The sequence below is a fragment of the Urocitellus parryii genome, chromosome 1 (assembly GCF_045843805.1).
Source record: "Urocitellus parryii isolate mUroPar1 chromosome 1, mUroPar1.hap1, whole genome shotgun sequence".
Lineage (NCBI taxonomy): Eukaryota > Metazoa > Chordata > Mammalia > Rodentia > Sciuridae > Urocitellus > Urocitellus parryii.
This window is the reverse complement of record NC_135531.1, coordinates 133284163-133309448: the sequence shown is the minus strand read 5'-3', so window position 1 is coordinate 133309448 and position 25286 is coordinate 133284163. Positions and strand designations below refer to the sequence as shown.

Sequence of the window (25286 nt, the reverse complement as noted above, 5' to 3'; positions counted from 1 at the left end):
TAGAGGGTATATAATGGGAATAGCACAATGCCCAACACTTAGTACTTAACAACAGAGAGGCATTCCTGAGAGGATTTTAAAAGTAGAGTGAATTTAGTTCAAGGATGTTATAAACAATCAACAATGATAAAAAAAGCAATGCCTTGCTCAATCATGAGGTTTTATATTGCATATTCAAAATCCCTGTAGGGTAGGGCAGATGTTATGATTCTTATTTAATGAAGAGGACACAGACATTCACAAAGGATAAGTGAACTACTGATGCTACCCAGTCCGGAGATAGCACACTGAAGACCCTGGCTCTTCAGTGCTGGCTGTCAATCCTGCAATGGCCCAGCCCTTTCCTTAGTGCCCCCATTACCTCCCGGTTCCTCAGGCTGTAAATGAGGGGATTGAGCATAGGAGTAAGGACTGTGTAGAATATAGAGACCACTTTGTCATGGCTAGGGACCCTGTGTCGTCTTGGCCTCAGATAGATGAACATGGCTGCCCCATAGAAAAGAGAGACTGCTGTCAGATGGGAAGAACAGGTGGCCAGGGCCTTTTTACGGGCCTGAACAGAGCGCATATGGAGCACAGCCCCCAGGATTCGAGCATAGGAGGCCACAATGATGGAGAAGGGAAGCAATAGCATGAAGACACAGCAAGCAAAGAGCAGAGTGTCAAAAAGGGATGTGTCTGCACAGGCTAGTTTCAATAAAGTTGGCACCTCACAGAAGAAGTGATCCAAAGTCCTTGAGCCACAGTAAGGTAAGCTCATGGCTGCCACCATCTGAATCATCCCATCCAGTATTCCAAAAGCCCAGGAACTCCCAGCAATCTGGAGACAGACCCTCTGACTCATGAGGACAGGATAATGAAGTGGGTGGCTAATGGCCACATAGCGGTCATAAGCCATGAGTCCAAGCAAGAGCCCCTCTGACCCCACAAGAGATACAAAAAATCCAATTTGTATACCACATCCCACAAAAGAGATGGACTTCCTCCCAGACAGGAAGTTGACTGCCATCTTTGGTACAATGTTACAGACCAACATGAGGTCCATGAGGGAGAGCTGACTGAGGAAGAAGTACATGGGTGTATGAAGTCGAGGATCTATGTAGATGAGGGAGATGAGGAGAACGTTCCCACAGAGGGCCACCATGAAGACCATCATGACTGCAGAGAAGAGGACAAGGTCAGTCTGGCTGTGGGAGAAGATGCCCAAGAGGATGAATCCATCTATGGATGATTGGTTCAACCATATTCCCATGGTTAAGTTACTCACAGTCACCTACAAAGGTGGACAGAGAAATTCTGAGCTTGAGTTACACATCTTCATCTCTGAATTCTTCCTCATTCAGATAAGTCTTCTGTAATTCATCAGACTTCAACAACACTGCTTTGGGACATGCAATAGAATGTTCTTTGATACTTCCTTGACACAGATGAAAGGATCTTGCCAGTACATAGGATTGGATATTGTGTTCATATTTGTATGTTCTTATACCCAAAAGACTAGAAACTGAATTTTTGTGTCACAAAACTATTAGTCAATCCTCTTTCAGCAGATAATATCTTGGCTTTGCCATAAGATACTGACTTTTTAATTGGCATCACATGGACTTGGTAAATTATATATGGACTATGAGAAAGATAACTTAGATATGCTATTAAAGGAAGAATAAGGGTTTTGAGATGTTCCTTAGTACTGTTTTTGTTCCAGATCAAAATGTCGGAACCATTTTTTTTCACTAGCAGGTTTTATTGGTTTGTAATGATTATGTTTCCACTTGATCCTATTCAAAAGGCTAAGAGGCAATGAATTTTTATGTCTGAAAGGACCATGTGTTCAAATCTCCGACAACTTGTGTGGGGCATTTGGAGAGGGAAATGATTTGGAGGCAAGTTCTACAGGATGTTATCTACTCTAAAGAATATGCAACATTGTTTGCAAATTCAGGCATATACAGGAGGAGAAGAAAACACACATAATCAACACAATTCCTATTGTAATTTGTGTTCAATAAGAAAGCTCATAAAATATAACTCAAATATCTACCCCTATTTACCACATCTTAGTTTTAGGACTATCATATCTAAAATTGTCTCTTTCAGTCTGGAAAGCTTCATTTAATCCTTTTGTTGTTTTTTTTTAATTTTTATTTATTTTTTTAGTCATACATGATGGTAGAATGCATTTTGATATATAGCACATACATGGAATGTACATACATCAATCATTGTCTATTCAATTCTGCTGCCCTTCCTATCCTCCCTACTCCTCCCCTCCTCTCCCATCCTTTCTCTCTATCCAATCTAATGTGACACACTTTTTTTTCTTTTTCTCATTATAACATCATATATGTATTTTGTATAACAATGAGGTGGAACCATTTTTTATTCCAATATTTCTTTTACTCATAGATCCAAACTATATTTAAAAAAAACTCTCGGTTGAGATTCAGCATTTCTTTGAATTTAATTAGCTCTATCCTCACTGCAACTATCTAATCTAAGACACCATTCTCCCACAACTGGCTTATTTTATCTTCCTCACTGATCTCCCAACCTCTCTCTTTGAATATGATTTTGCTAACATAAATTATATGATACAAATTTTCTTGGGAAAGTATGTCAATGGCTTCCCAAATTACTTCAAATAAAATTCAAATCCTTGTAGTGCCAAGCAAGGTATTCAATTGCATGTGCACATGTACATATGAATACACACACACACACACACACACACACACTCGTACCCCATTACCTCTTAGTTTATTGCAAGATATCCTGTTCTTCTTTGGAGGTTACCGGAGATTGAACTCAGGAACACTCGACCACTGAGCCACATCCTCAGCCCTATTTTGTACTTTATTTAGAAACAGGGTATCACTAAGTTGCTTGGTGCCTAACTTTCCTGAGGCTGGCTTTGAACTGTTAATCCTCCTGCCTTATCCTCCTGAGCAGGTGGGAGACACTGCATCTGGCAAGACATCCTTTCTTTTTTTATTGATTTTATTTTTTTAAATACGTAATATCGGAATGCATTACAATTCTTATTATACATTTAGAGCAAAATTTTTCATATCTTTGTATATAAAGTAAAGACATCCTTTCTTGACCTGAATGTAGTAGGAGTTCATTATTAGATTCCTTTTGATGAAGAATAATTAGTGGTAATACAGGAAATACCCTCAGGTTATAAGAAGGTTCTCCACAAAGAATGAAATTACACCTCTGACATATTTGTAAGCTGGTTTATTCATGTCTACCTTACCTCACTGCAAAGATGAAGTGATGCAATTACACAGGACACAAGGCTGTCTGTGCAAAGATCCAGAGTAATTTCCTAAATGAGGATGGAACCAGCTAGATCAATGACCAGGGAATTAGCCATAGGGCCTGTTTCCCTATAGAACAGAGCATGTACTGACTTATGCTCAAAAGGATGTGCCCAAGTGTCCTTCCAAACAATAACACCTATATAGGCTATTGGTAGGAGCAAATCATTGTTTCCACAGCCTTAAAGCACCATCTAGCCATACTGACCTCAGTCTCAATCAACCAACACAACAACCCAGGTTTTCCCTATCCCTCACAGCAGAAGTTACTCTTCTGTGCTGAAGATGTGTCCAACAGGACACAGAGGCACTCGGCTGTGTGCACCTTCAAGGACATGCTCTCCCACGGCTCTTTCCCACCCACTGTCTTATATAAGAATACCATGTAGTTGATGAAGGACATTTCTTGCTCCATCCTAGGTGGCTCTCTTGAGCTCCTATGGTCATATTCACTGTGTGCTCAACACCTCTCTTTATGTGTCCAATGGGGTTGCCCTCCCTAAAGTGGAAAAGTGGAGCTCTTTTTCTACCCTGAAGAAATATGTATCCTCACCTCCTTCTCAGCTCAGTTAATAGTGTATCTGTCCAGGTGCCCCAGTCATATCACGTAAGTTATCCTTGACTCCTCTGTTTCTCAAGCACACATCCCAACTATCAAAAACCACTGCTGGGGTTGGGGTTGTGGCTCCGTGGTAGAGCGCTTGCCTAGCTTGTACTAGGCACTGAGTTTGATCTTCAGCACCACATAAAAAAATAAACCAAAAAAAAATAAAGTTTAAAAAAAAAACATCGCTGGCTCTTCTTCCAACATATACCCACCCCAGAACACTTCTCTCTCCTGCCTACTCCTACCTAGCTATGCCATCATCTTTGCTCCCTGGATAATGGAAATGTCCCATGACTGGACTTGCCTCCCAATTCCTCACCCTCACCCCAGTTTGCTGACTCACAACACTAGAGTGAACTATCTCTATTAGAATAAAAGCCAAAATTATGCCTGAATAAATGTAAGATTTTCATCAGTGGGCCCTTTCACACCACCCAGACTCTTTTCCTTCTTTCCCCAGAATTCCCTGGCTCCAATCTCACCAGCTTCCCTGAATTTGCTCCACACTATAGGGAGACACCAGCCTTGGGCACCTTGGCACTTGCTCTTGGCTCCTCACAGAAGGCTCTTTCTAGATATGCTCTGCCTTGTTCACTTATCTCCTCTTTACCTTCTCAGCAAAGCCATCCCTCAATGCCCTATTTAGAACTGAAAACCTTCTTCCATCCCTGATCACTTTCCAGCCTTCATTGTCCCAAAGAATGCAAGACCAATAAGGCACACTGCCTTTTATTTGTATGGATTTGTTTGTTTTCTGCTTTCCCGACTAGAACCTATACCTCCTGGTGACACTTTTGCTCAGTGTGATCTTGGGTTCTGAAATAGTACTTTGTATATACTATATTATCAGTAAATAATTGTTGAATAAATAATAATAATATTGTAGAAACAAATCAAATTTCCTCCAGCATCTCACATGCTATTTTTTTTCTATCTAGCCTTTCTGGTAGGTGCTCAGTTGCATTTTTCTTTCTAGAAGTAACAACATAAAATAAGCCACCTATAGTATTCTTCTGGGGATGGGAAGACTTTATGCCCCATATCATCCCTCTCTTTCCTGCCCCTCACCTTACCTCTTCTCACTTATCCTTTGCCCTTTTGCAGTAAGCCCATCTTCAACCCAGGAACATATAGCTAAACTCCAATCCAGACAAAGGGAAAAAGAAGAGGTAAAAATTAATAAAACATTAGGGAAAGAAAAAGAAAGAGTTAACAGAGCATGGTGAAACACACCTATAAACTCAGCAACTCAGGAGGCTGAGGAAGGAGAATTGCAGATTGGAGGCCAGCCTGGACAATTTAGCAAGGCCCTAAGCAACTTAGTGAGACACCCATCTCAAAAATATGTTGAGGGCTGGGGATATAGCTCATTGGTAAAACATCCTGGGTTCAACCCCCAGTTCCAAAGGGGAAAAAAAAAGAGTGAAGAAAGAGAAATAGATCAAAGTAAGAGGTAAATGACTAACTAAAAGAAAAAAAAACATTCTGATAGAGGCAGACAAAAGAAGGAAAGGATAATGCTGATAAACATATAGAAATGAAAACATAAACGGATAACCAGCATACAAATTGTAAGAAGAGAGAAAGGAATTGACAAGAAAAATACCCTCTCTCATCTTTGGGCAGAGCTCCTACAGAAAAATAAATCTGGCAGTGTGGAGAAGTTTCCAGCATCAGAATAACTTCATTTTCTTTCCCCAGTATTTGCACTTACTGGTTGAGAGGAGACACAGAATAAGTGCTCCCTAGTTTTGATCTCCTTCCTCATTATCTCCAAACCCTCAGCCAGGCTGTGGATGCCCACATCGTCTGTGGACTCTGTAGTTCATATATTGGGGCTCAGATAGACAAGAGCCTCCTTTCAGCCAAAGGGAAAAATGAGATAGGAAGTGGGAAGATGGGTCAGAAGAAGCACCTGTGCATCTGAGACCACCCACTGATGCCTGGCCACTTTTCACAATGCACTCACCTTTTACCTGAGTCACAGAACTATCTCCTACCTCCACACAGGTTCTTAATGCAGAGACGGATTGAGGAGGTAAAGCCAAATGACTCCTAGGGGAGCCCACAAACTCTAGCCCTGGAATAGGAACTCCCAAGCTTACAATTAAAAAGACCCAAGAAAGGGAGCATGGGGAAAAGACGAGGAGCTGGGCCAGTGGGGCAGAGTGAGGAAACCCATTGGGAAGGGCCACAGGGCCAGTCAGGGAAAAGGAATGTGGGGAAAGTTTCTTAGTGCCCTATGTCTTGCGTTTTTCAGCACTTTCCTTGTAACCCTCAGGATTTTCATGGGGACTCTGCCTATGGCTACCCCTTGGACCCTGCCTGCAGCCAAAATCCATACCTTTGCTTGCCCTCTTGAACTCAGTCTATAGGAATAAGCTGTGAATACCTGTAAAATGCAGAGAACAGGATGAGATTCTTTGTTTGAGTCAAAGGTAAGCACTAAACACAATCCTGGCTCTGAGGCATTACAACCTAGTGGGAGGGAAAGAACAGCAGCTAGGTTCACAAGATGGTGACATGGGGGTTACCCATCATCCCAAGCTGTTTCAGACATTTCTGTAAGGTCAGTCAGTGCCTTTCATGACTTGCTCTAGACAGTCCCATGGTCTACACTTAAGTTTGTCAACCTGGTATAATCATGGAGAGCACTCCCTTTTCACTCAGTGTCCCAGGTTGGACAATAAATTTTATGGTCACTCTGGTGTTAGCTTTATGTTCCATGGAAGCAAATCTCTTTTCAGAATGGTAAATTCATTAGAAACAAATGTTACCAATTTATCTTTTCCTCTTAACTTTAGTTTTAGTTTTATTTGACTGATTTTTACTTTATGACATGAATAAAATATCTCAACTAATACTCAAACTCTGGTGTCTCTACTTCTAAAGGACATAAATCCTATCATATCAGAGCCCCATGCTTAGGAACTCATTTAACCTTATTTACTTTATTCTCCTAAATATAGCCTTATTGGGTGTTAGAGCTTCAACATATGAATTTGGGGGAGACATAAACATTTAATCCATAATACATATCAATGATACTTTTTTAAAAATATTTATTTCTAAGTTTTAGGTGGACACAATATCTTTATTTTACATTTATGTGGTGCTGAGGATCAAACCCAGTGCCTTGTGCATGCTAGGCGAGCACTCTATCACTGAGCCACAATCCCAGCCCTCAATGATACTTTTGACTTTAATATCAAATAAATGTTTTGCATAAATAGAGAAATTGAATCAAAAATAAAAATTTTTCCATTCATGAAGCTTTCTAGTTTAGAAACAAACAATAAGAAAAGCTGATTTGAAAGCATCAGAAAGATATTAAGATAGGCCAGTCAGAACCATTTAAATAAAAAATAAAAAAGGGAAGTGTGCTGAGGTGATTTCCCCTTGAGGTATCTATTGTATTGACTATCATAAACCTGGAAGCTCAGTGGTAGATCACTTTTCTAGTATGCATGAAGTCCTGGGTCTGAAGACCAGCACTGAAAAAAAAATTAAAAATACTAGCATGGGACCATGAGACAATAAACCAAGTATAAAACAGAGACTAAAGACTTGGGAGTTTAACTGACTTTTTTACTGAAAACTTAGAACCTATTTTTAAAAACTTAAAAGGACATTTTAGAACTGAAAACTAATAAACTAAAATTATAAATCCAATATGTATATGAATTTATCTACATATCAGACACAGTTGAAGGCAGGATAGTTACCGTCAATACTTATACTGAAGAATGATGGCTGACTTTTTTGTCAGATATGCTGGAAACCAGCATATTTGAAAAAACATTTAAATAAATGAAAGAGAACAATTCCAATTTAAAATTGTATATGCCAAAATACCATGTAAACATTAACTAATCATGTGTCATTTTACTAATAACAGGCAAAAGAGATTTTAAGCTAAGAAACATTACTACAGAGAAGTAGGAATATTTTGAAATAATAGAGTCAATTAATCTGAAATTTGTATTAATTTAATAAACTGAAAATATGAAATTAAATAACTGACAGAAATGAAAAATTAGAAAAATCTCTAGTATAATAGAATATTTTAACTTATCTCTCTCAGCAATTGATAGAATAAGAAGACCAAAGGAAGTAAGTTTACAGAAGACTGGAATAAATTACTGGTATACTTGAATTAATTAATATACACTTACCACACCACCCTTAACAATAAGAATCCACATTATCTTCTGTATTTATAAATATTAGGTGTGTACTTGGTCATAAAACTGTGTCAAGAATTATCAAGGATATTCCATGCTTGCATATTATCAAAATGGATTCTACTGTTATGTATAAAAAAGAATCTATTTTAAAACACCCTGCCTTAGGGCTGTGGTTGTGGCTCAGGGGTAAAGCACTTAGTACCAGTGAGGCACTGAGTTCAATCCTCAGCACTACATAAAAATAAATAAAATAAAGATATTGTGTCCAACTATAACTAAAAAAAATTAAAATAAATAAATAAAAATACCCTGCCTTAATTTACTAACTATCACAATAATTCAATGTAAAGTTTGCTCAGGTATAGTTATAACAATGTTCCTTTAAAAAGTTTGGGAGTGAGAACTATAGTCTTCAAGCACTTTGAAATCATTCTGATGAATTGTTCTTACATGTGGAAAGAAACATAAAATATTCTGTTTTGTCAGGGCAAAAGTATGTGTTAAGGATAAATTGAACATCTTGTGTGAAATTCTTAAGTGACTGTACTTACCTTTAAGTAAACCGCTTTCAAGAAAAAAAAAAAGAATTATCAAGGAATGATATCAGCAATACAACAGAGTGGGAAGCCCTCACTCTCATTTCTTCACAGAAAATACCTTGAAGAGAAATTCAGATTCTAACTAAGAAGCAGAGTAATTTCCAGAGGAGAACAATATAAGAGCAGTCACATTTATATGAACAAGACCAATTTGACTTTACCACTGTGGATCTCTTCCCCAAACCAGATTAGCTTAGCACAAAAAACTGTTGGGCCCATGATTTCTCTCATGGGATGGGAATAATGTATGCTTGGCTGCCTGGCTTCCTGGGCAGGTAGAAAACCCTCCAGTGGGACCAGTTTCTATGTCACATTTTACCAAGTGTTGAGCAACTGTCAGAGCCCAGTCCTGGAACATCACGGAACAAAGTAAAGATTGTTCTCTTAAAGCTATCACAGCTCTGTGAGATGGCATGGCAAGAAGTGTAGAAATTATGTGTTCCTCCATGATGGAGGGAAGGCAGTGAAAGGGATTCTATCCATAAAATTTCAAAACATCCTATATGGAAATGGTGTTTATCTCACCTGAAATCAAGTACTAACCACCCTACTGAGCCTAGTCCCCTAAGTCATTTAGAAACAAATGAAAGGAGAGTGCATTGCCTTTCAGTCAGCATTGCTCTATGAGATTTGGAAAAATCTCAGAACTAAATCACTTTTCCTCCAGGAGGAAGAAAAGGAAGCAAAGGGGACTTTGTCCCTTGTACTATATGCTCCCTGAGAGGTTATTGTCTATCTTGCCTCCTATCAAGCAATCCTGACAAGAGAAGGTCTCTCCCTCTCAAGACCAGTCCATAAACACTGAGAGAGACAGCTCCTTCTTTAAATGCACAAACATCAAAGCAAACCTACAAGGAACATAAAGACTCAAGAAAACATGGCATAAGGCTAGGTTTTAGCTCAGTGGTAGTGCTTGCCTGGCACAGACAAAGCTTTGGGTTCAATCCACATCATGACAAACAAAAAATGAAAATGACATAGCCTAAGAAAGAAAACAAATCTTCAGTAACTAATCTGAAATATAATCTTTTTAATTTCTTGACAAAAATTGAAAATGATTGTCATAAAGAAGTCCAGTGAACCAGGACTGATCGTGCATGCCTGCAATCCCAGTTACTCCAAAGACAGAGGCAGGAGGATCACAAGTGTGAGGCTAATCTGGGCAACTTAGTGAGAACTTGTTTGCAAATAAAGTATTTTTTAAAGGGGTTTGGCACATCTATCTTTCCAGGAGTTGGTTATGACAAGCCATCCTATTGACAGGGTGTGGAATAATTGTGACAAATATAATTCTTAATTAAAATTCTATTTCATTAAACCTGTCATTAAGTGACTGTACTTACCTTTAAGTAAACCGCTTTCAAGAAAAAACTACATGATGTATTAAGAACTATGTAATGTTTTGAATGACCAACAATAAAAAAAAAAAAAGAACAAGTGATGAATAAAAACAAATTCAAATAGGAAGCCCACAAACCAAGCAGTTTAGCCTAGAAGCCTCAAATTTCACCACATTTGAGAGAAGATGATACAAAGGCAGAGGAAGTCTAGATGGTTCAACAGAACAGATAACCTATGGCAATGGAGTCTAATGGATTCATCTATGGGAACAAATAGGAGGCATTAGTATCTTAAGCCTAAAACCAACCACCTTCATTCCACTTAAATTTATTCAGAGAAATAGTAAGGTGACAGGAGTACTGGATGATTAAAAGATCAAGAATGAGAGTAAAATTAGCTCTTGCATTTGTGTTCATCAAATTGTTTTGCTTTAACAAGTATCTCTGAGATTCTACTGACTTGTGGAAGCAAACTTTAATTTCTTACTTTTAGGTCAGCATGTTAGCTCTGTGTTTCTTCACATGTTCTCATTCCATATTTCAGCAGAATAAGTAGCCCCTGCCTATGGTATGCTGTCCTGATAGAGAAAAGAAACAGAAAGCCCACATTTAAAGCATATGCCCAGAGAGAATATGTGTCCGTCCATTGGAAAAACTGGCCTCATTGCCGGTTTAAAAAAAAAAAAAAATCTATCTTTTGAGAGGCATGGTAAGAAAGAGGGTGGATTATATTCTGAGGGAGGAGATAGCACACAAATAGGAACAATAACATCTTTCACAGATATCAAAGTACTATACCTTCTGATTTTCCCCCATACATCTATTGCAATTTATTGCTTAAGTCAGTACATTTGTTTAAGTTGTGTTTATTTGGTTTAACTTAAATATCTGGCATCATATGGGTGAGGCTCTGATATTAAGTAATCAGCTATAAGAAAATAAGTTATAACTTTCAAGCAATATATATTTATGTTTTTTTTATTGGTTGTTCAAAACATTACAAAGCTCTTGACATATCATGTTTCATACATTAGATTCAAGTTGGTTATGAACTCCCATTTTTACCCCAAATACAGATTGCAGAATCTACTTATGTTTTATAGTCATTTGTATGCTTTAATTATGTCTTGGATTATTGGAGCACAATCTAAACTTTACAAATATTTTTATACCATTTATAAAGTATTTTCTTGTATTCTATTCTGCAATTGGTTTGGTGCATACTTCTTCACTTCTCTATATTAAAATATATTCAATAATTATTTCTTTCTCTATATGCAAGGCTGCCAGTTGGTAGAAAAGGTGAATATAACATTCACTGACCAATTTATTGTTTCTACATAATATTTTAGAAGTCTTACTTGTTCTTCTAGTTCAAATTTCATCCTTTATACATATTTTATTTGATCTATATAAATATTCTCTACAGGTATTAATTTATCATTAATAATATTGTGAATACAGATTTGAGGCAAATGAGCAAAAAATTGGGAATAATTGTCGAGTGTAGGAGTTGCATCAAACAGTGAGAAATAAAATCCTTCTTTGATCCTAATTTGAAAAAAAAAAAAAAAGAAAAAAGAAAAAACTACATACTAGTTTTCAGAACTTTGGAATGCTCAAGTGATTAGTAGTCACCAAAAAAATCCCAGATAAGTAAGTTTTTTTCCACTTTTTTTTATTCGTTCTTTTAAGATACATATGATAATAGGGTATACTTTGACATGTTATACTTACGTAGAGTATAACTTATTCTAATTAGGATCCCATTCTTACAGTTGTTCCCGGGTAAGTTTTCACTTGCAAAACTTGTACTGGACTAAAACTTGTGTAGTTCATGCAAGCCTTTGTAGTGGATGACTGTATTTCTGAAACACCTATAAAATGTTTTATCTCAAAAAATGGCAAATACTTTGACCCTTGTTAATCTTCTGATCCACTTAGTGGAATTTAAGGTTTTGTATTCCAGCGGCAGAAATAGATATTTGAAAGATTCTGACATAGGACAAGAACATTGATCACAATTCCTAATGTTCAAGTAATACTAAGCAAATTAATTTAGAAAGAAAAAATGAGCCATGGATATAACTCAGTGTTGTGCAGCATGTATGATGCTTTGCATTTAATCCTCTCAAAAAGAAGAAAAAAAGAAACACAGTGAACCAGGAGAGGCAACCAAACAAAACCAGGAAAACAATACATTAATAAAATGAGATACTTGACAAAGAGAAATTTTTTCAAAAATCTAGATACTGTAATAATAAATAAATTAATAATAAATTAAAAATTCACTGGAGAAGTTAAAAAGCAGAATTGATTAAGCAGATTAAATAATTAGCAACTATTTTCCTGAAGTGCTGGGAATTGAACCCAGGTTGCTCTATATCCCCAGCCTTGCTCCCCCTCCCCATTTTTTTTTTCACTTTGAGACAGACTCTTTCTAAGGTTGCCCAGGCCAATCTTGAACTTGTGATCCTCCTGAATAACTGGTAAGTACTACCACAGCTGGCTAAGAATCAGCAACTTGAAAATAGGTCATTAGAAATAACCCAGTAAGAGAAACAAAAAGAGAAGATAAAAAAGTGAAGAAAGCTTTAGGGACAAACAAGACAACATCAAGAATACCGATATATGCATTATGAGTGTTTCAGAAGAAAAAAAAAGATTAAAAGAAAGAGGAAGAATATTTAAAGAAATAATGGCTAAAATTTTGCCCAAATCTGGGGAAAGACATTACATCTAGATTGGTGAAGCCCAAAGGGTCACAAATAAGTTGGAAAAAAAATGTCAATTTTTTTAAATTTGATAACAACAAGAAAAAGTGACTCATCACAAAAAGGAAGCTCCTGTTAGACTCAGCAGATTTCTAAGCAGAAACCTTACAGGCCAGGAAAGAACGGGATAGCATATTTCAAGTGCTGCAAAAGAAAACTTCCAGCCAAAAATACTATATTAGGCAAATCTTTCCTTCAGAAATGAGAGAGAAATAAATTCATCCACAGCCATTTGGATTGAGGTAGTTTGGATTCATCAAGAAGGTGGATTAGAAGCAGGCAGCACTTTACAGTTCCTCCACAGTTTATAACTGAAACAGCTGAAGGACAGCTACTCAGCAAGTTGGTAACAAAAGAAATGCACTGGAGTTCAATATTGGACAGTCAGAGACTTGGGGAAACCCAGAAGAGATTCTTGTTATTGAAACAGAGGGTGTGAACAAGTATATCAATGCTGAGACTGTGGCAGCAATTCCAGAACACAGCAGAGGGAGAGGAGTGACACAAGGGAAAAGAGAGACATAGTGGACAATTTTAACCTGGAAAATAGTGGAAGAACAAAAATACATTCTGAATTTAATTGATGTAGGAGATAAATAGCTGCCTGTCACTTGAGACATGCTCTATGTTTCTCAATTTTTAAGCATGGTATTGGATACAGGACATGTCTTGTGAAGAGCACGCCTGAGCTTGCTGTTTTGAGAAACATAAGCCCCTACCTTTGCTTTTGCCCTGAAAATCAGAACAAATGTTGCCCTGATTTTCTGGCCTGAATCTACATTGTGGCCCAGTAAAGCCCCAGCAGAGTGCCACTGAAACAGGCCCACTAAAGACTATATACAGTAAGGACACAGCAAGCCAAAGCCTGCTGAGACCTGCCCACTGGCTGGCAGTAGAAACAGTCAGAGATACTCTCAGAGCCTGGCAGGTGCGTGGCTGTCATCCAGGTGCATAGCTGTCATCTCCGCATGCACCAAGACTCTCAGTGCACATGCAGAGCCCCCACTGGCACCAGAGAAGGATCCAACTGCCAAGCCAGGGACACATTGGTACTACCTGCCTTAGCACTCTCAGAGGACCCAGTGGTTCCCAGGTCTAACAGAACCTACAGGAACAGTCTAGTCCATGCCAGAGGAGGGAATGAAGAGGACAATGTGAATGGGCACTGGAACCTGAGCACCAGGCAATTTTTTTAAAAAGGATGATCATGACGGTGGAATGAGATGGACATCATTATCCAAAGTACTTGTTTAAAGACATGAATGGTGTGGATATACTTTATATACAACCAGAGATATGAAAACTTTTGATCTATATGTGTATATGAATTGTAATGCATTCCACTGTCATATATAACAAATCAGAATTAAAAAATTTTTTAAAAGAAAGGGCATCATGACCTATATGTAGAAAACATAAATACACAGTTTCCCACCTGTAGATCCAGTTGGCTTGGTTGCCTCCTCCATGTTCACAGGCATTCAGAGGACACACTGCCTTGGCTTGGACATTTGGAATCTGGCAGATTCCAAAATTAGTAGTCCTGAAAAGAAGTGTCTCCATTTTAAATACATTGCCAAGGTAGAATCAGTCTTTTGCTGTTGTTGTCATGGTTGTTTATTATTTTGTTTTCTTTGCTTATACTTGTATTGTGTTCAATGTGGTTTTGGTTTGTTTTCTGTTATTAATTGCTTTATAATACTAACATATAATTTTGTGTATTTTTAATTATTTAATTGGACTTTTCTCCTTTGTTCTTTCTCATTTTTATCCCTCCCCCTTTTTTGTTATTTAGAGACAGAGTCTCACTGAGTGACTTAGTGCCTCACTGTTGCTGAGACTGGCTTTGAATCCACTATCCTCCTGCCTCAGCCTCCTGAGAGGATGGGATTACAGGTGTGCACCACTGTGCATGGAAGCCTTCCATTCTCTTTTTAATATTAACTTTTATTAATGCCTAATTTATACTATATTCATGATAATATTATTCACACTATTTTATTTTGGTTAGTGGAGTTGTAAAGGTTGTTTTTTTTTAAGTTTTTACGATACATTATATCTGGTTTGCTTTTAAGTTTTTACTATTACTGGTGGTTATTCTCTCCTCTCAAAGTGGTGCTAAGGATTGAATCCAGCAATTTGAAAACATTTCATGGGTGGTTTTTGTTGTTGTTGTTTTTGTTTCAGGGATTAAACCCAGGAACACTTAACCAGTAAGCCACATCCCCAGCCCTTTTTAGAGTTAGGGTCTCACTGAGTTGCATAGAGCCTCCCTAAATTGCTGAGACTGGCTTTAAACTCGCGATCCTCCTGCCTCAGCCTCCAGAGCCACTGGTATTACAGGCATGCACCTTCATGCCTGGTTCATGGGTGCTTTAATGCTAAAATATAGGCCAAGGAACACTGTAATGAGAAATCTGCTCATCAAAACACCTCACATAGTAGTAGAAGAGACATCTTCTACTAGATTTCTGAATCAAATAGATTCAGAAATTTCAACATAGAAACACAAGAATCATGAGAAAACAAGGCAACAAGATGCCTCCAAAAGATCTCAACTCCACAATAACTGAATGCATTTATATGGAAATGGATGAAATGATGATCAAAGAATTGAAAATATTGATTGTTAAATCATCAGAGCCAAGCATAATGGTGCATGCCTGTAATTCCAGAAACTCAGAAGGCTGAGGCAGGAGGATTACAAGTTCTAGGCCAGCTTCAAAAACTTAGAGAGACCCACAGCAACTAAATATTTGAGACTTTGTCTCAAAATAAAAATATTTAATGACTGGGGATATAGTTCAATGGTAAAGCAGCCCTGAGTTTAATCCCCAGCACCACCACCCCAATAAATAAATAAATAAATAGAATAAAATTATTAGTGGACTTAAAAAAGATACAAATGAACAGCCAAATGAATTAAGAAAGAAATCCAGGATATGTAAGAGCATTTAAAGAAAAAGAGATTCTGAAACAAACAAACAAATAAGAAAACCTGAAAATGAAAATCTCAGTAAGTCAAATACAAACTCAAATGAAAGTCTCACCAATAAATTAGATTGAGTGGGAGAAAGAACATCAGGGCTTGAAGACAAGATGGGCAAACTAGAACATTCAAGCAGAAATGAAGGGGGAAAAGAAACCATGAGCAGAATATATGAGATCTCTGGCACAATATTAAAGATCAAAAGTAAGACTCTTGAGGAACATGTAGAGGTACAGGCTAATAGTATAGAAAATCTATTCAGTGAAAGAATAACAAAAAAAAAAATTTCCATGTTTCTCAACTTTTAAGCATGGTATTGTGTAAGGGAGATGTCTTCAGCCTGAGTTTCTCTTTAGTCTGTGTTTCTTCATATTCCAAAAGATTCATCATGCTAACCACTCCATCATATTTAAAATGTAAATAAAGGAAGGACTTCTTCAATACCCCACATGAGAAAGATCTAGATATAACTGGATACTGTCATTGGCACTCTTGTAATTCCACTGACTTGGGATGCTGAGGCAGGAGAATCAGTAGTTTGAGGCCAGCCTGGGCAACTTTGAGTGAGATCCTGTATAAAAAGTTTTTTTTTTTTTTTTTTTTAAAGGCCTGAGGAATGTAACTCAGTGGTATCATGCCCCTGGGCTTAATTCCTAATACTAAAGAAATAATGAAAGAAGAAAAGGTAAAATAAAAGAAAATTCCCTAATTTGAGGAGTGAGATGCATATTCCGATACTGGGAGTATTTAGAATCCCAAAAAGATGCGATCAGAAAAGAACCTCTCTGTTATAGCTTAAATATGTGATGACCGCCAAAAGCTCATGTGTGAAACGTTGCAAAAAAAAGTTTTGAGGTGAAATAATTAGGTTATAAGGCTTAACCTAATCAGGTGCCTTAATCCATGAATGGATTAAGGGGGTGGTAACTGTAGGCACATAGGGTGTGACTAGAGGAGGTGAGTAACTGAGGGTTTGCCTTTGAGGTTTATATTTTTGTCCCTGGTTAGGAGGGCTCTCTCTGCTTCCTTGTTGCCATGTCCTGAGCTGCTTTCCTCCACTATCACCTTCTACCACAATGTTTTGCCTTTTCCTTGGGCCCAGGGCAATGAAGTTGCTATAGACTGAGATCTCTGAAACCTTGAGCCCCAAATACACTTTTCCTCCTCTACATGGTTCTTATCAGGTTTTTTGGTAACAGCAGTAAAAAGCCTGACTAAAACACCTTCCATGACATAGTTAAGATGCCAAAAATACAAAACAAGGAAAGAACACTAAAAGTTGCAAGAGAGAGTGCCAAGTCACTTATAAAGGTAAAGTAAACAATGACAGCTGATTTCTCAGCAGGAAAACACAGAATGTCGTCTTTCAAGTCCTGAACAAAAATGACTGCCAACATAGATTACTGTATTAAGCAAAACTATCCTTTATAAATAAAGATTTCCAAGATAAGCAGAAACTGAAGGAATTTAGGACCTAGTAGAGGAAAATAAACATCCAAGAGAACACAGGAAAGAATAATCTCATTAGATGAGTAGATAAACAAGTGAGAATTAGGAACAAATCAAACATTAGAAAAACAATAAAATGATACAAATGAGTACATAACCTTTAATAATAATCCTGAATGTAAATGGTCTTAATTATCTGATTAAAAGACATCAACTGGCAAATTAGATTAAAAAACAAGACCCAACTGTATGTCACCTTCAAGAAACACATCCCACAACTACAGACATACACAGACAGAAAGTGAAATGACAGAAAATGATATTTCATGTAAATGTAATCTACACACAAACAGGAATAGCTATCCTCATGGCTGGTAAAGTATACTTCAAGCAAAAGTCAGAAGAGGCAAAGAAGGTAACTACATATTGATAAAGATAGCAATCCACCAGGAGGAAATAATGATGATAAATATGTGGAAATAATGACACTAAATACTCGTGCACCCAATTTCAAAAACTAAACACACTCAACAAACAGAAAAATATGGGCCATAATACAATAATAATGGTTGACTTCATTACCCTACTCTCACTAATAGGTAGGTAACCCGGACAAAAAATTAATAACAGAGTTAAACTACACAATAAATCAAATTGACTTGATAGACATCTACAGATTATTCCCTCCATCGACAATAGAATACATATTCCTTACAGAAGTTTATGGATATTTACCCCCAAATAAATCATATTTTAGTCAATAAATAAAGTCTTAACAAATTCAAAAATGTTGAAATAATTTCTTGAATTTTAACAGATTGGAATAGAATAAAATTAGAAATCAACAACAAGAATCTGTCATACCACCCTGAATGCATCCAATCTTGTCTAATCTTGAAAACTAAGCAAGGCCAGGCCTGGTTATTACTTGGATGGGAAAAATAACAACAAGATAAACTACAGAAATTATACAAACACATGGAGATTGAATCACCCACTTTTGAACAACCAGTGGGTCATTGAAAAAATCATGGAGACAGGGCTGGGGTTTGGGCTCAGTGGCAGAGCACTTGCCTCATACATGTGAGGCGCTGGGTTCCATCCTCAGCACCACATAACAATAAAGATATTGTGCCATGTATAACTACAAAATTTTTTTTTAAATCATGGAAGCAGATATTAAAATTTCCTAGAAACAAATGAAAATGTAAGTCTAACATATTAGAATTTGGGATACAGCAAAGATAGTTCTAAGAAGAAAATATACAACCATAGTGCCTGTATTTAAAAATCAGAAAGATTGTAAATAAAAGGGGCTAGGGATAGTGGTAGAGTGCCCCTGGGCTCAACCCCTAGTACAAAAATAAACCACTATTTCCGGAATTTAATTTTTTTTAAATAATGTATATACCAATGGAATAGAATAAAAGACAAAAATAAACCCACACAGATACAGTCACCTGATTCTTGACTAAGGTACCAAAAACATACATTGGAGAAAAATTAGCCTCTTTAACAAATGTTTCTGCTAAAACTGAATATTCACAAATAGAAGTTTGAAAGTAGATCCCAATCTCTCACCCTGTATAAAAATTTATGCAAAAAATATCAAATGCCTAAGGATAAGTTCTGAAACTAAACTTGCTACAAGAAAATATAAGGAAAATACTTCAAGATATATGCACAGGCAATGACTTCCTGATTAGGACTCCTACCGCTCAGGAAATAATAGCAAGACTCAATAATTGGGATTGCATCAAACTAAAAAGCTTCTGCAAGGCAAAGAGAATGATTAACAGTATGAAGAGACAAATATAGAATGGGAAAAAATATTTACCAGTTATTCTTCTGACAGAGGATTTATATTCAGAATATATAAAGAACTCAGAAAAGTTGACACTAGATACCAGAAGGTGGCAAAGCAGAGATAAACAGGGATCCCTGATCTCTCCATAACAAAGAAAGAGACCAGAGAAGTAAAAGCTGACCCAAACAGTGGGTGACAGAATAAATGCTCTAAAGCCAAATATTAATCTGAGATCTGGAGAGATTTGAAGTTCAATTACTAGAGCAGAGAATAAGGTCTGTGTTCCCTGACCCTGAACGGAGGTTGAGCAAGGGGGAGGGACAACAGAGAGAGAGAGAAAAAGGGAAAAGAAAAGCTTACCCCCTTCAAAACTGGGAAGAAAGATCAAATTAAAATGTGATAAGAACAGTGGGGTTATTGGAGGAAATCAAGTAATTTAATCCAAATCATGAACAAAAAGCTGATGCTGGGCAGAGCTGCCATTTTGTGTAACCCACAGAAGACGTAAAATAAATAAATAAATGAATAATGTGTCATCTTCCCACCTCCAAACAGCAGCAGCCAGAGGGAATACCCCTGCAGTAGGATCTCTTCAGTATCCATCTAGAAAAGAACTTGTAGAGCGATCGTTACTAGCCAAACGTTGCTAAAATCTCCTGCTCCTCACCTTTAACAAGGGGAGTTGAGTAGAGCAAACAAACCCATCCCAGGAAGTGCTAGTTTAACCCAGCATTTCTCACAGCTGCTGTGGGAGCCCTGGCAATTCACCACATTAATAGACTTAAAGACAAGAATCACATGATTATCTCAACAAATGTAGAAAAAGCATTTGGTAAGTACTGCACCCATTCCTGTTTAAAACAACTAGAGCTGGGTACTGTGGCACATGCCTGTAATGCCAGTGACTCAGGATGCTGAGGTAGAAAGATCACAATTTCAAAGCCAGCCTCAGGGGGCTGGGGTTGTGGCTCAGCAGTAGAGCGCTCGCCTAGCACGTGTAAGACCCTGAGTTTGATCCTCAGCACCATATACACACACAAAAGGATTTTGCCCCCATGGGAGACGGAAGGGTCAAGTCCAAAGCCATCAATGGGAAAGATGAAGAAAGGTGGACCCTCAGAGCATGGGTTTCTGGTTAGAATCTGTTCCTTGACCACTATGTCAGTTTTTTCTCCCAGCCCTTTCAGGCTGATCCTCTAGGTTAATATGATGGAGATCATGTTTGCTGCAGTAGAGAAAGAGAGTGATGGGATAAACCCAGTGACAGTGCTGAAAAGTTTCCTGAGTCACACTTGGCCCAGGCTTCTCCAGGGAAAATGGACAAAGGGAAAGGAGGTGCTGGAACCAAGTGAGGGCTTGACACGGGGCTCTGGAAAGTTCAGAGGAACTGGAGGCCCAAGTGGCAGGACATGCCTGGATGGCAACAAACTCCTATGGCCATGACATGATCCTATATTTAGAAAAGAAAAAAAAATTTTAAAAACTCCACCAGAAGACTTCTAGAGCTCATAAATGAACTCATCCAAATAGCAGGATACAAGATCAACACCTTTAAATCAACTGCATTCTATAAGTCTAATGATGAATCTGCTCAAAAAGAAATTAGGAAAATTATCCCAATACCACAATAGCCTAAAAAAATGGGAAATAATCTAACAAAAGAGGTGAAAGACCTCTACAATGAAAACTATTAGAACACTAAAGAAAGATATTGAAGAAGGCCTTGAAAAATGGAAAAAAAAACCATGTTTTTGGATTGGCAGGATTAATATTGTTAAAATGACCGTACTACCAAAAGCAACATAGAGCTTCAATGCAATGTCCTTCAACATTTCAATGATATTCTTCATAGAATTAGAAAAAAAGAAGTTATAAAATTCTTTTGGAAAAAATAAAAATAGCCAAAGCAATCCTTAGCAAAAATAAATAAATAAAATACACACAGGGCTATCATAACAAAAACAGCATGATACTGGTACCAAGACAAACATGAAGACCAATGGGAATAGAATAGAAGACACAGAGACAAACCCACATAAATAAAGTTATCTAATACCAGATAAAGATGCCAAAAATATATGTTGGAAAAATTATAGCCTTTTTTTGTTTTTTTTTTTTGGGGGGGGGGTTTGTACCAGAGATTGAATCCAGGGGTGCTTCAGAATGAGCCATATCCCCCACGTGTGTGTGTGTGTGTTTTATTTAGAGGCAGGATCTCACTGAGTTGCTTAGGGTCTTTCTAGGATGCAGAAGCTTGGCAAGAGCCATCTGTGAGCTGTGTGTGGACGACATCAGCATCAGAGCCTAATGAATAGGAGAATCTGGTGCTGGGAACTTCCAGTGGACATTTCCTCTGGCTGACTGCCTAGACACATGGTGAGCCCTATTCAAGCTCTGCCCCAGGTCCCACACAGCACCTGACATGCTGCAGCCACACAGCCTTTCAGAGATGGGTGTAACCTGACAAGATGCCAATCAACCTGCTGACTGCAGGACACCATGAAGCAAAACTCCACCCTTGAAACCTTATCCCTGCCCCTGATATACCCCCTTAAATAAACCACTCGAGCCATTTTCTATGGACTGGACCCATAAGGGGGCTCCATCTTTGGAAACTCTTTCCAACTTTGTCTTTTGTTCTTCACTAATTATTTTGGACTTTAATTTCTTAGGTGGCTTACATTCTCCTGAGCAGAAGAAGAGCCTCCTAACGAAGTGCTGGACACCTCTCCATAGAGGCAGGCTTTGAAATCACAATTGTCCAACCTCAGCCTTCCAAACCACAGGGATTATAGGTGTGCACCACCTTGCCCGGCAAGGTAGCTTTTGTAACAAATGGTGCTGGGAAAACTGAAAGTCTATACATCACAGAATGAAATTTAACCCCCCTCTCTCACCCTACATAAAACTCATCTCAGTGTGGATCAAAAATATAAGAATTATATCAGAAACCCAACACCTGCTAGAAGAAAATGTAGGCCCAACACTCTAACATGTCAGCTCAAGAACTGACTTCTTAAGAAGACTCCTAACACACAAGAAGTGAAATAAAAAATCAATAAATGAGCTTCTTCACAGCAAAAGGAACAATTAAGAGTGTGAAAAGAAAGCCTACAAAATGGGAGAAAATCTTTGCCACCTGCTCCTCAGATAGGACATTAATATCCAGTATATACAAAGAACTCAAAAAACTTAACACCAAAAGAATCAATAACCCAATTAATAAATGGGCAAAGGAACTAAACAGACACTTCTCAAAGGAAGAAATATAAATGGTCAACAAATATATGAAAATATGTTCAACATCTCTAGCAACTAGAGAAATGAAAATTAAAACTATACTGAGACTTCATCTTACTCCAGTCAGAATGGCAATTATCAACAATACAATAATAAATGTTGATGAAAATTTTGGGGGAAAGGTACATACATTGCTGGTAGGACTGCAAATTAGTGCAACCACTCTGGAAAGCAGTATGGAAATTCCTCAAAAAAATAGGAATGGAACAACCATTTGACCCAGCTATTCCATTCCTCAGTATATATTCAAAGGAGTTAAAATCACAATACTACAATGACATAGCCACATCAATATTTATAATAGCACAATTCACAATAGCTAAGCTATGGAACCAACCTAGGGGTCCTTCAAAAGATGAATGGATAAAAATATGGTATATATACACAACAGAATATTACTCACCCTTAAAGAAGAATTACTATGGTATTTGCAGGTAAATGGATGGAACTGGAGACTATCATGCTAAGTGAAATAAGCCAGTCCCAACAAGTCAAAGAAAGTTTTCTTGATATGCAGAAGTTAATCCAAAATAAGAGGGAAGAACTTTAAAAAGAATAGATGACCACTGGATTAGACAAAGGGGAATGAAGAGAAGGGAGGAAGGATGGAATACGTAAAGACAATGTAATAAATCTGACCTAACTCTTCTATGTACATATATGAATATACCACAGTGAATCTCCCATCTTGTACATCACAAAACACTAATTTAAAAAAAACTATAAGTAAATAGCAGATCATTAGAGTAGAAGGAAGGGAACAAGGGAGCTGAGGGGGAAGTACTGGAGACTGAATTACAGTAAATTATATTCCATATTTTTATCATTATGTCAGAATGAATCCTAGTGTCATATATAACTAAAAAGAACCAAAAATTTTTTAAAGAGGCTGGGAAATTTGGGTAATATTTAAAGTAGTGTAAGCAAAATCCTGGCTCAGGGTGGTTTTATTCTACTAATACTTTATTTGCCTAGCTTTCCTCACATACAAAATTATAAATATTTTTCTCTTTTGTAGAATTTCATTAAACATTTTTTGATACTGGTAGAACTGCAAACAAAGAAAATTTAAAAACCCAGGCTGGGGATATAGCTCAGTTGGTAGAGTGCCTGTCTCACATGCACAACGCCCTGGGTTCAATCCCCAGCACTACAAAAAAAAATGAAAAGGGAAAAAAAATAGAAAACCCAAACAGAGAAATAAAGAGATTGAAAACCCATGAAACCCCAAAGCTCAGGACCAGATGGCTTTACAGATAAATTTTGCTAAATATTTGAAGAAAACTTAATGCCAGTGCTTTTGGAAAACTGAAGAGGAATTTCCAAATTTACTTTATGAGGCTAGCATTAACTGATATCAAATCCAGATAAGGATATTATAAGAACAGAAAATTACAGCCTAATATCCCTGGTAAGCATGAATGCAAAATACTGAACAAAATACTAACAAAGTGGAACTGAGGATATAGCTTACTTGGCAGAGTGCAAGGCCCTGGGTTCAATTCCCAGCACCATTAAAAAAGAAAAGAAAAGAAAGAAAGAAAGAAATATTAACAAAGCAAATCTATCAGTACATTAAAACAACATATCCAAGTGGGATTCATCACTAGATTGCAAGTTCAACATATGAAATTCATATAAGCAAAATATATAATGGTGATTGAGGGATGGGGAGTTAGGGAAACATCAGTGAAGATTACATAGTCTTAGTGATGTAGAATGAATAAGTTTTGGGCATCTAATGTAGTAGATCTTAAGTATTCTCACACAAAAAAAGCATAACTGTGGGATGATTAATGTTTTAAATTGCTTGATTGTGATAATCATTTTGCAATGTGTGTGTGTATGTGTATATATACATATGTATGTGTATGTGTGTGTGTGTGTATATACACACACACACACCACCATACATCTTAAATATGCACAATTTTATTTGTGAATTTACTTCAATAAATTTTGGGGAAAAGAAATAGCAAACCACCTGAAGCTTATTACTTTCCAATGACAGAAATAAATAAGAAATATATTTTTAAATAACTGAAAATTTTCATGTGTTTTAAAATTAAGGAATATACTTCCAGATGTCCATAAATGAAATTTAAAACGTGCTATGGATGTCAGACAATGCAAAAAAATTGTGTTTGTTCCATGAATGTCATGATGTTTAACATTCAAAAATCACCCAGTGTAATTGTTGTAAGTGTATCTTGAATTTTCTTTAATTGGGTATCTTTACTACCCCAAGATTGAGTATATTCAATTCATGATTCAGGTGGCTAGAAGTTCCAACAGCATGCTGCCAGCATCTTGATGAGGCCACCTGGCTGCATTGCAACATGGCAGAGAAGTGGAAAGGGAACCAGCTGCATGAAGAAAAGCCCAGTATCTGGGGTGTTATAACCTAATAATAACTCACTCTTATAAGAACAAGCCAGCCCTGAAAAAACTACATTAATCTTGAGGCTGGTTATAACCCAATTACCTAGTCACCTCCAATAGGTCTCACCTCTTAAAGGTTCCATCACAAACCATATCCAAACCATAACATCAGGTATCATAAGACATGCAGAACCAGAAACTACTGACTTTAAGCAAGAAGTTTTTATATTTGTAGATCTCCAGAAATGGAAGGTAAGGAACACTATTGCAGAACCCCAAGGGAGCGGGGGTGGTAATAGTGTCCATCCTCTTTCAACAAGGGGAAAATATGGCAAGAGCTTTCATGGTAGTTTCTATAGGAAGGAATGAGAAAACAACGTAAGAAGATTTAGGATTAACTAGTTTGAATAATTTCAGTAGGCTCTTGGAAATAAGTGTTGTCCCTCATTGGCTGGGATCTGACTCTGGGTGATTAGATAGATAGTGGCCCTAGGTGCAAGAGCCCTGAGAGAGTCTGATAAACAAAGCA

At 37.3% G+C, this 25286-nt stretch overlaps 1 protein-coding gene across 1 annotated transcript; it reads right to left on the bottom strand.

Annotated features, from left to right (window-relative positions):
* Positions 1-304: 304 nt before the first annotated feature.
* Positions 305-1252, bottom strand: Or2v1 (olfactory receptor family 2 subfamily V member 1). The gene has a single exon (XM_026380676.1). The coding sequence runs from the start codon at positions 1250-1252 to the stop codon at positions 305-307; it is 948 nt and encodes a 315-aa protein (XP_026236461.1).
* Between the last annotated feature and the right edge of the window lie 24034 nt (positions 1253-25286).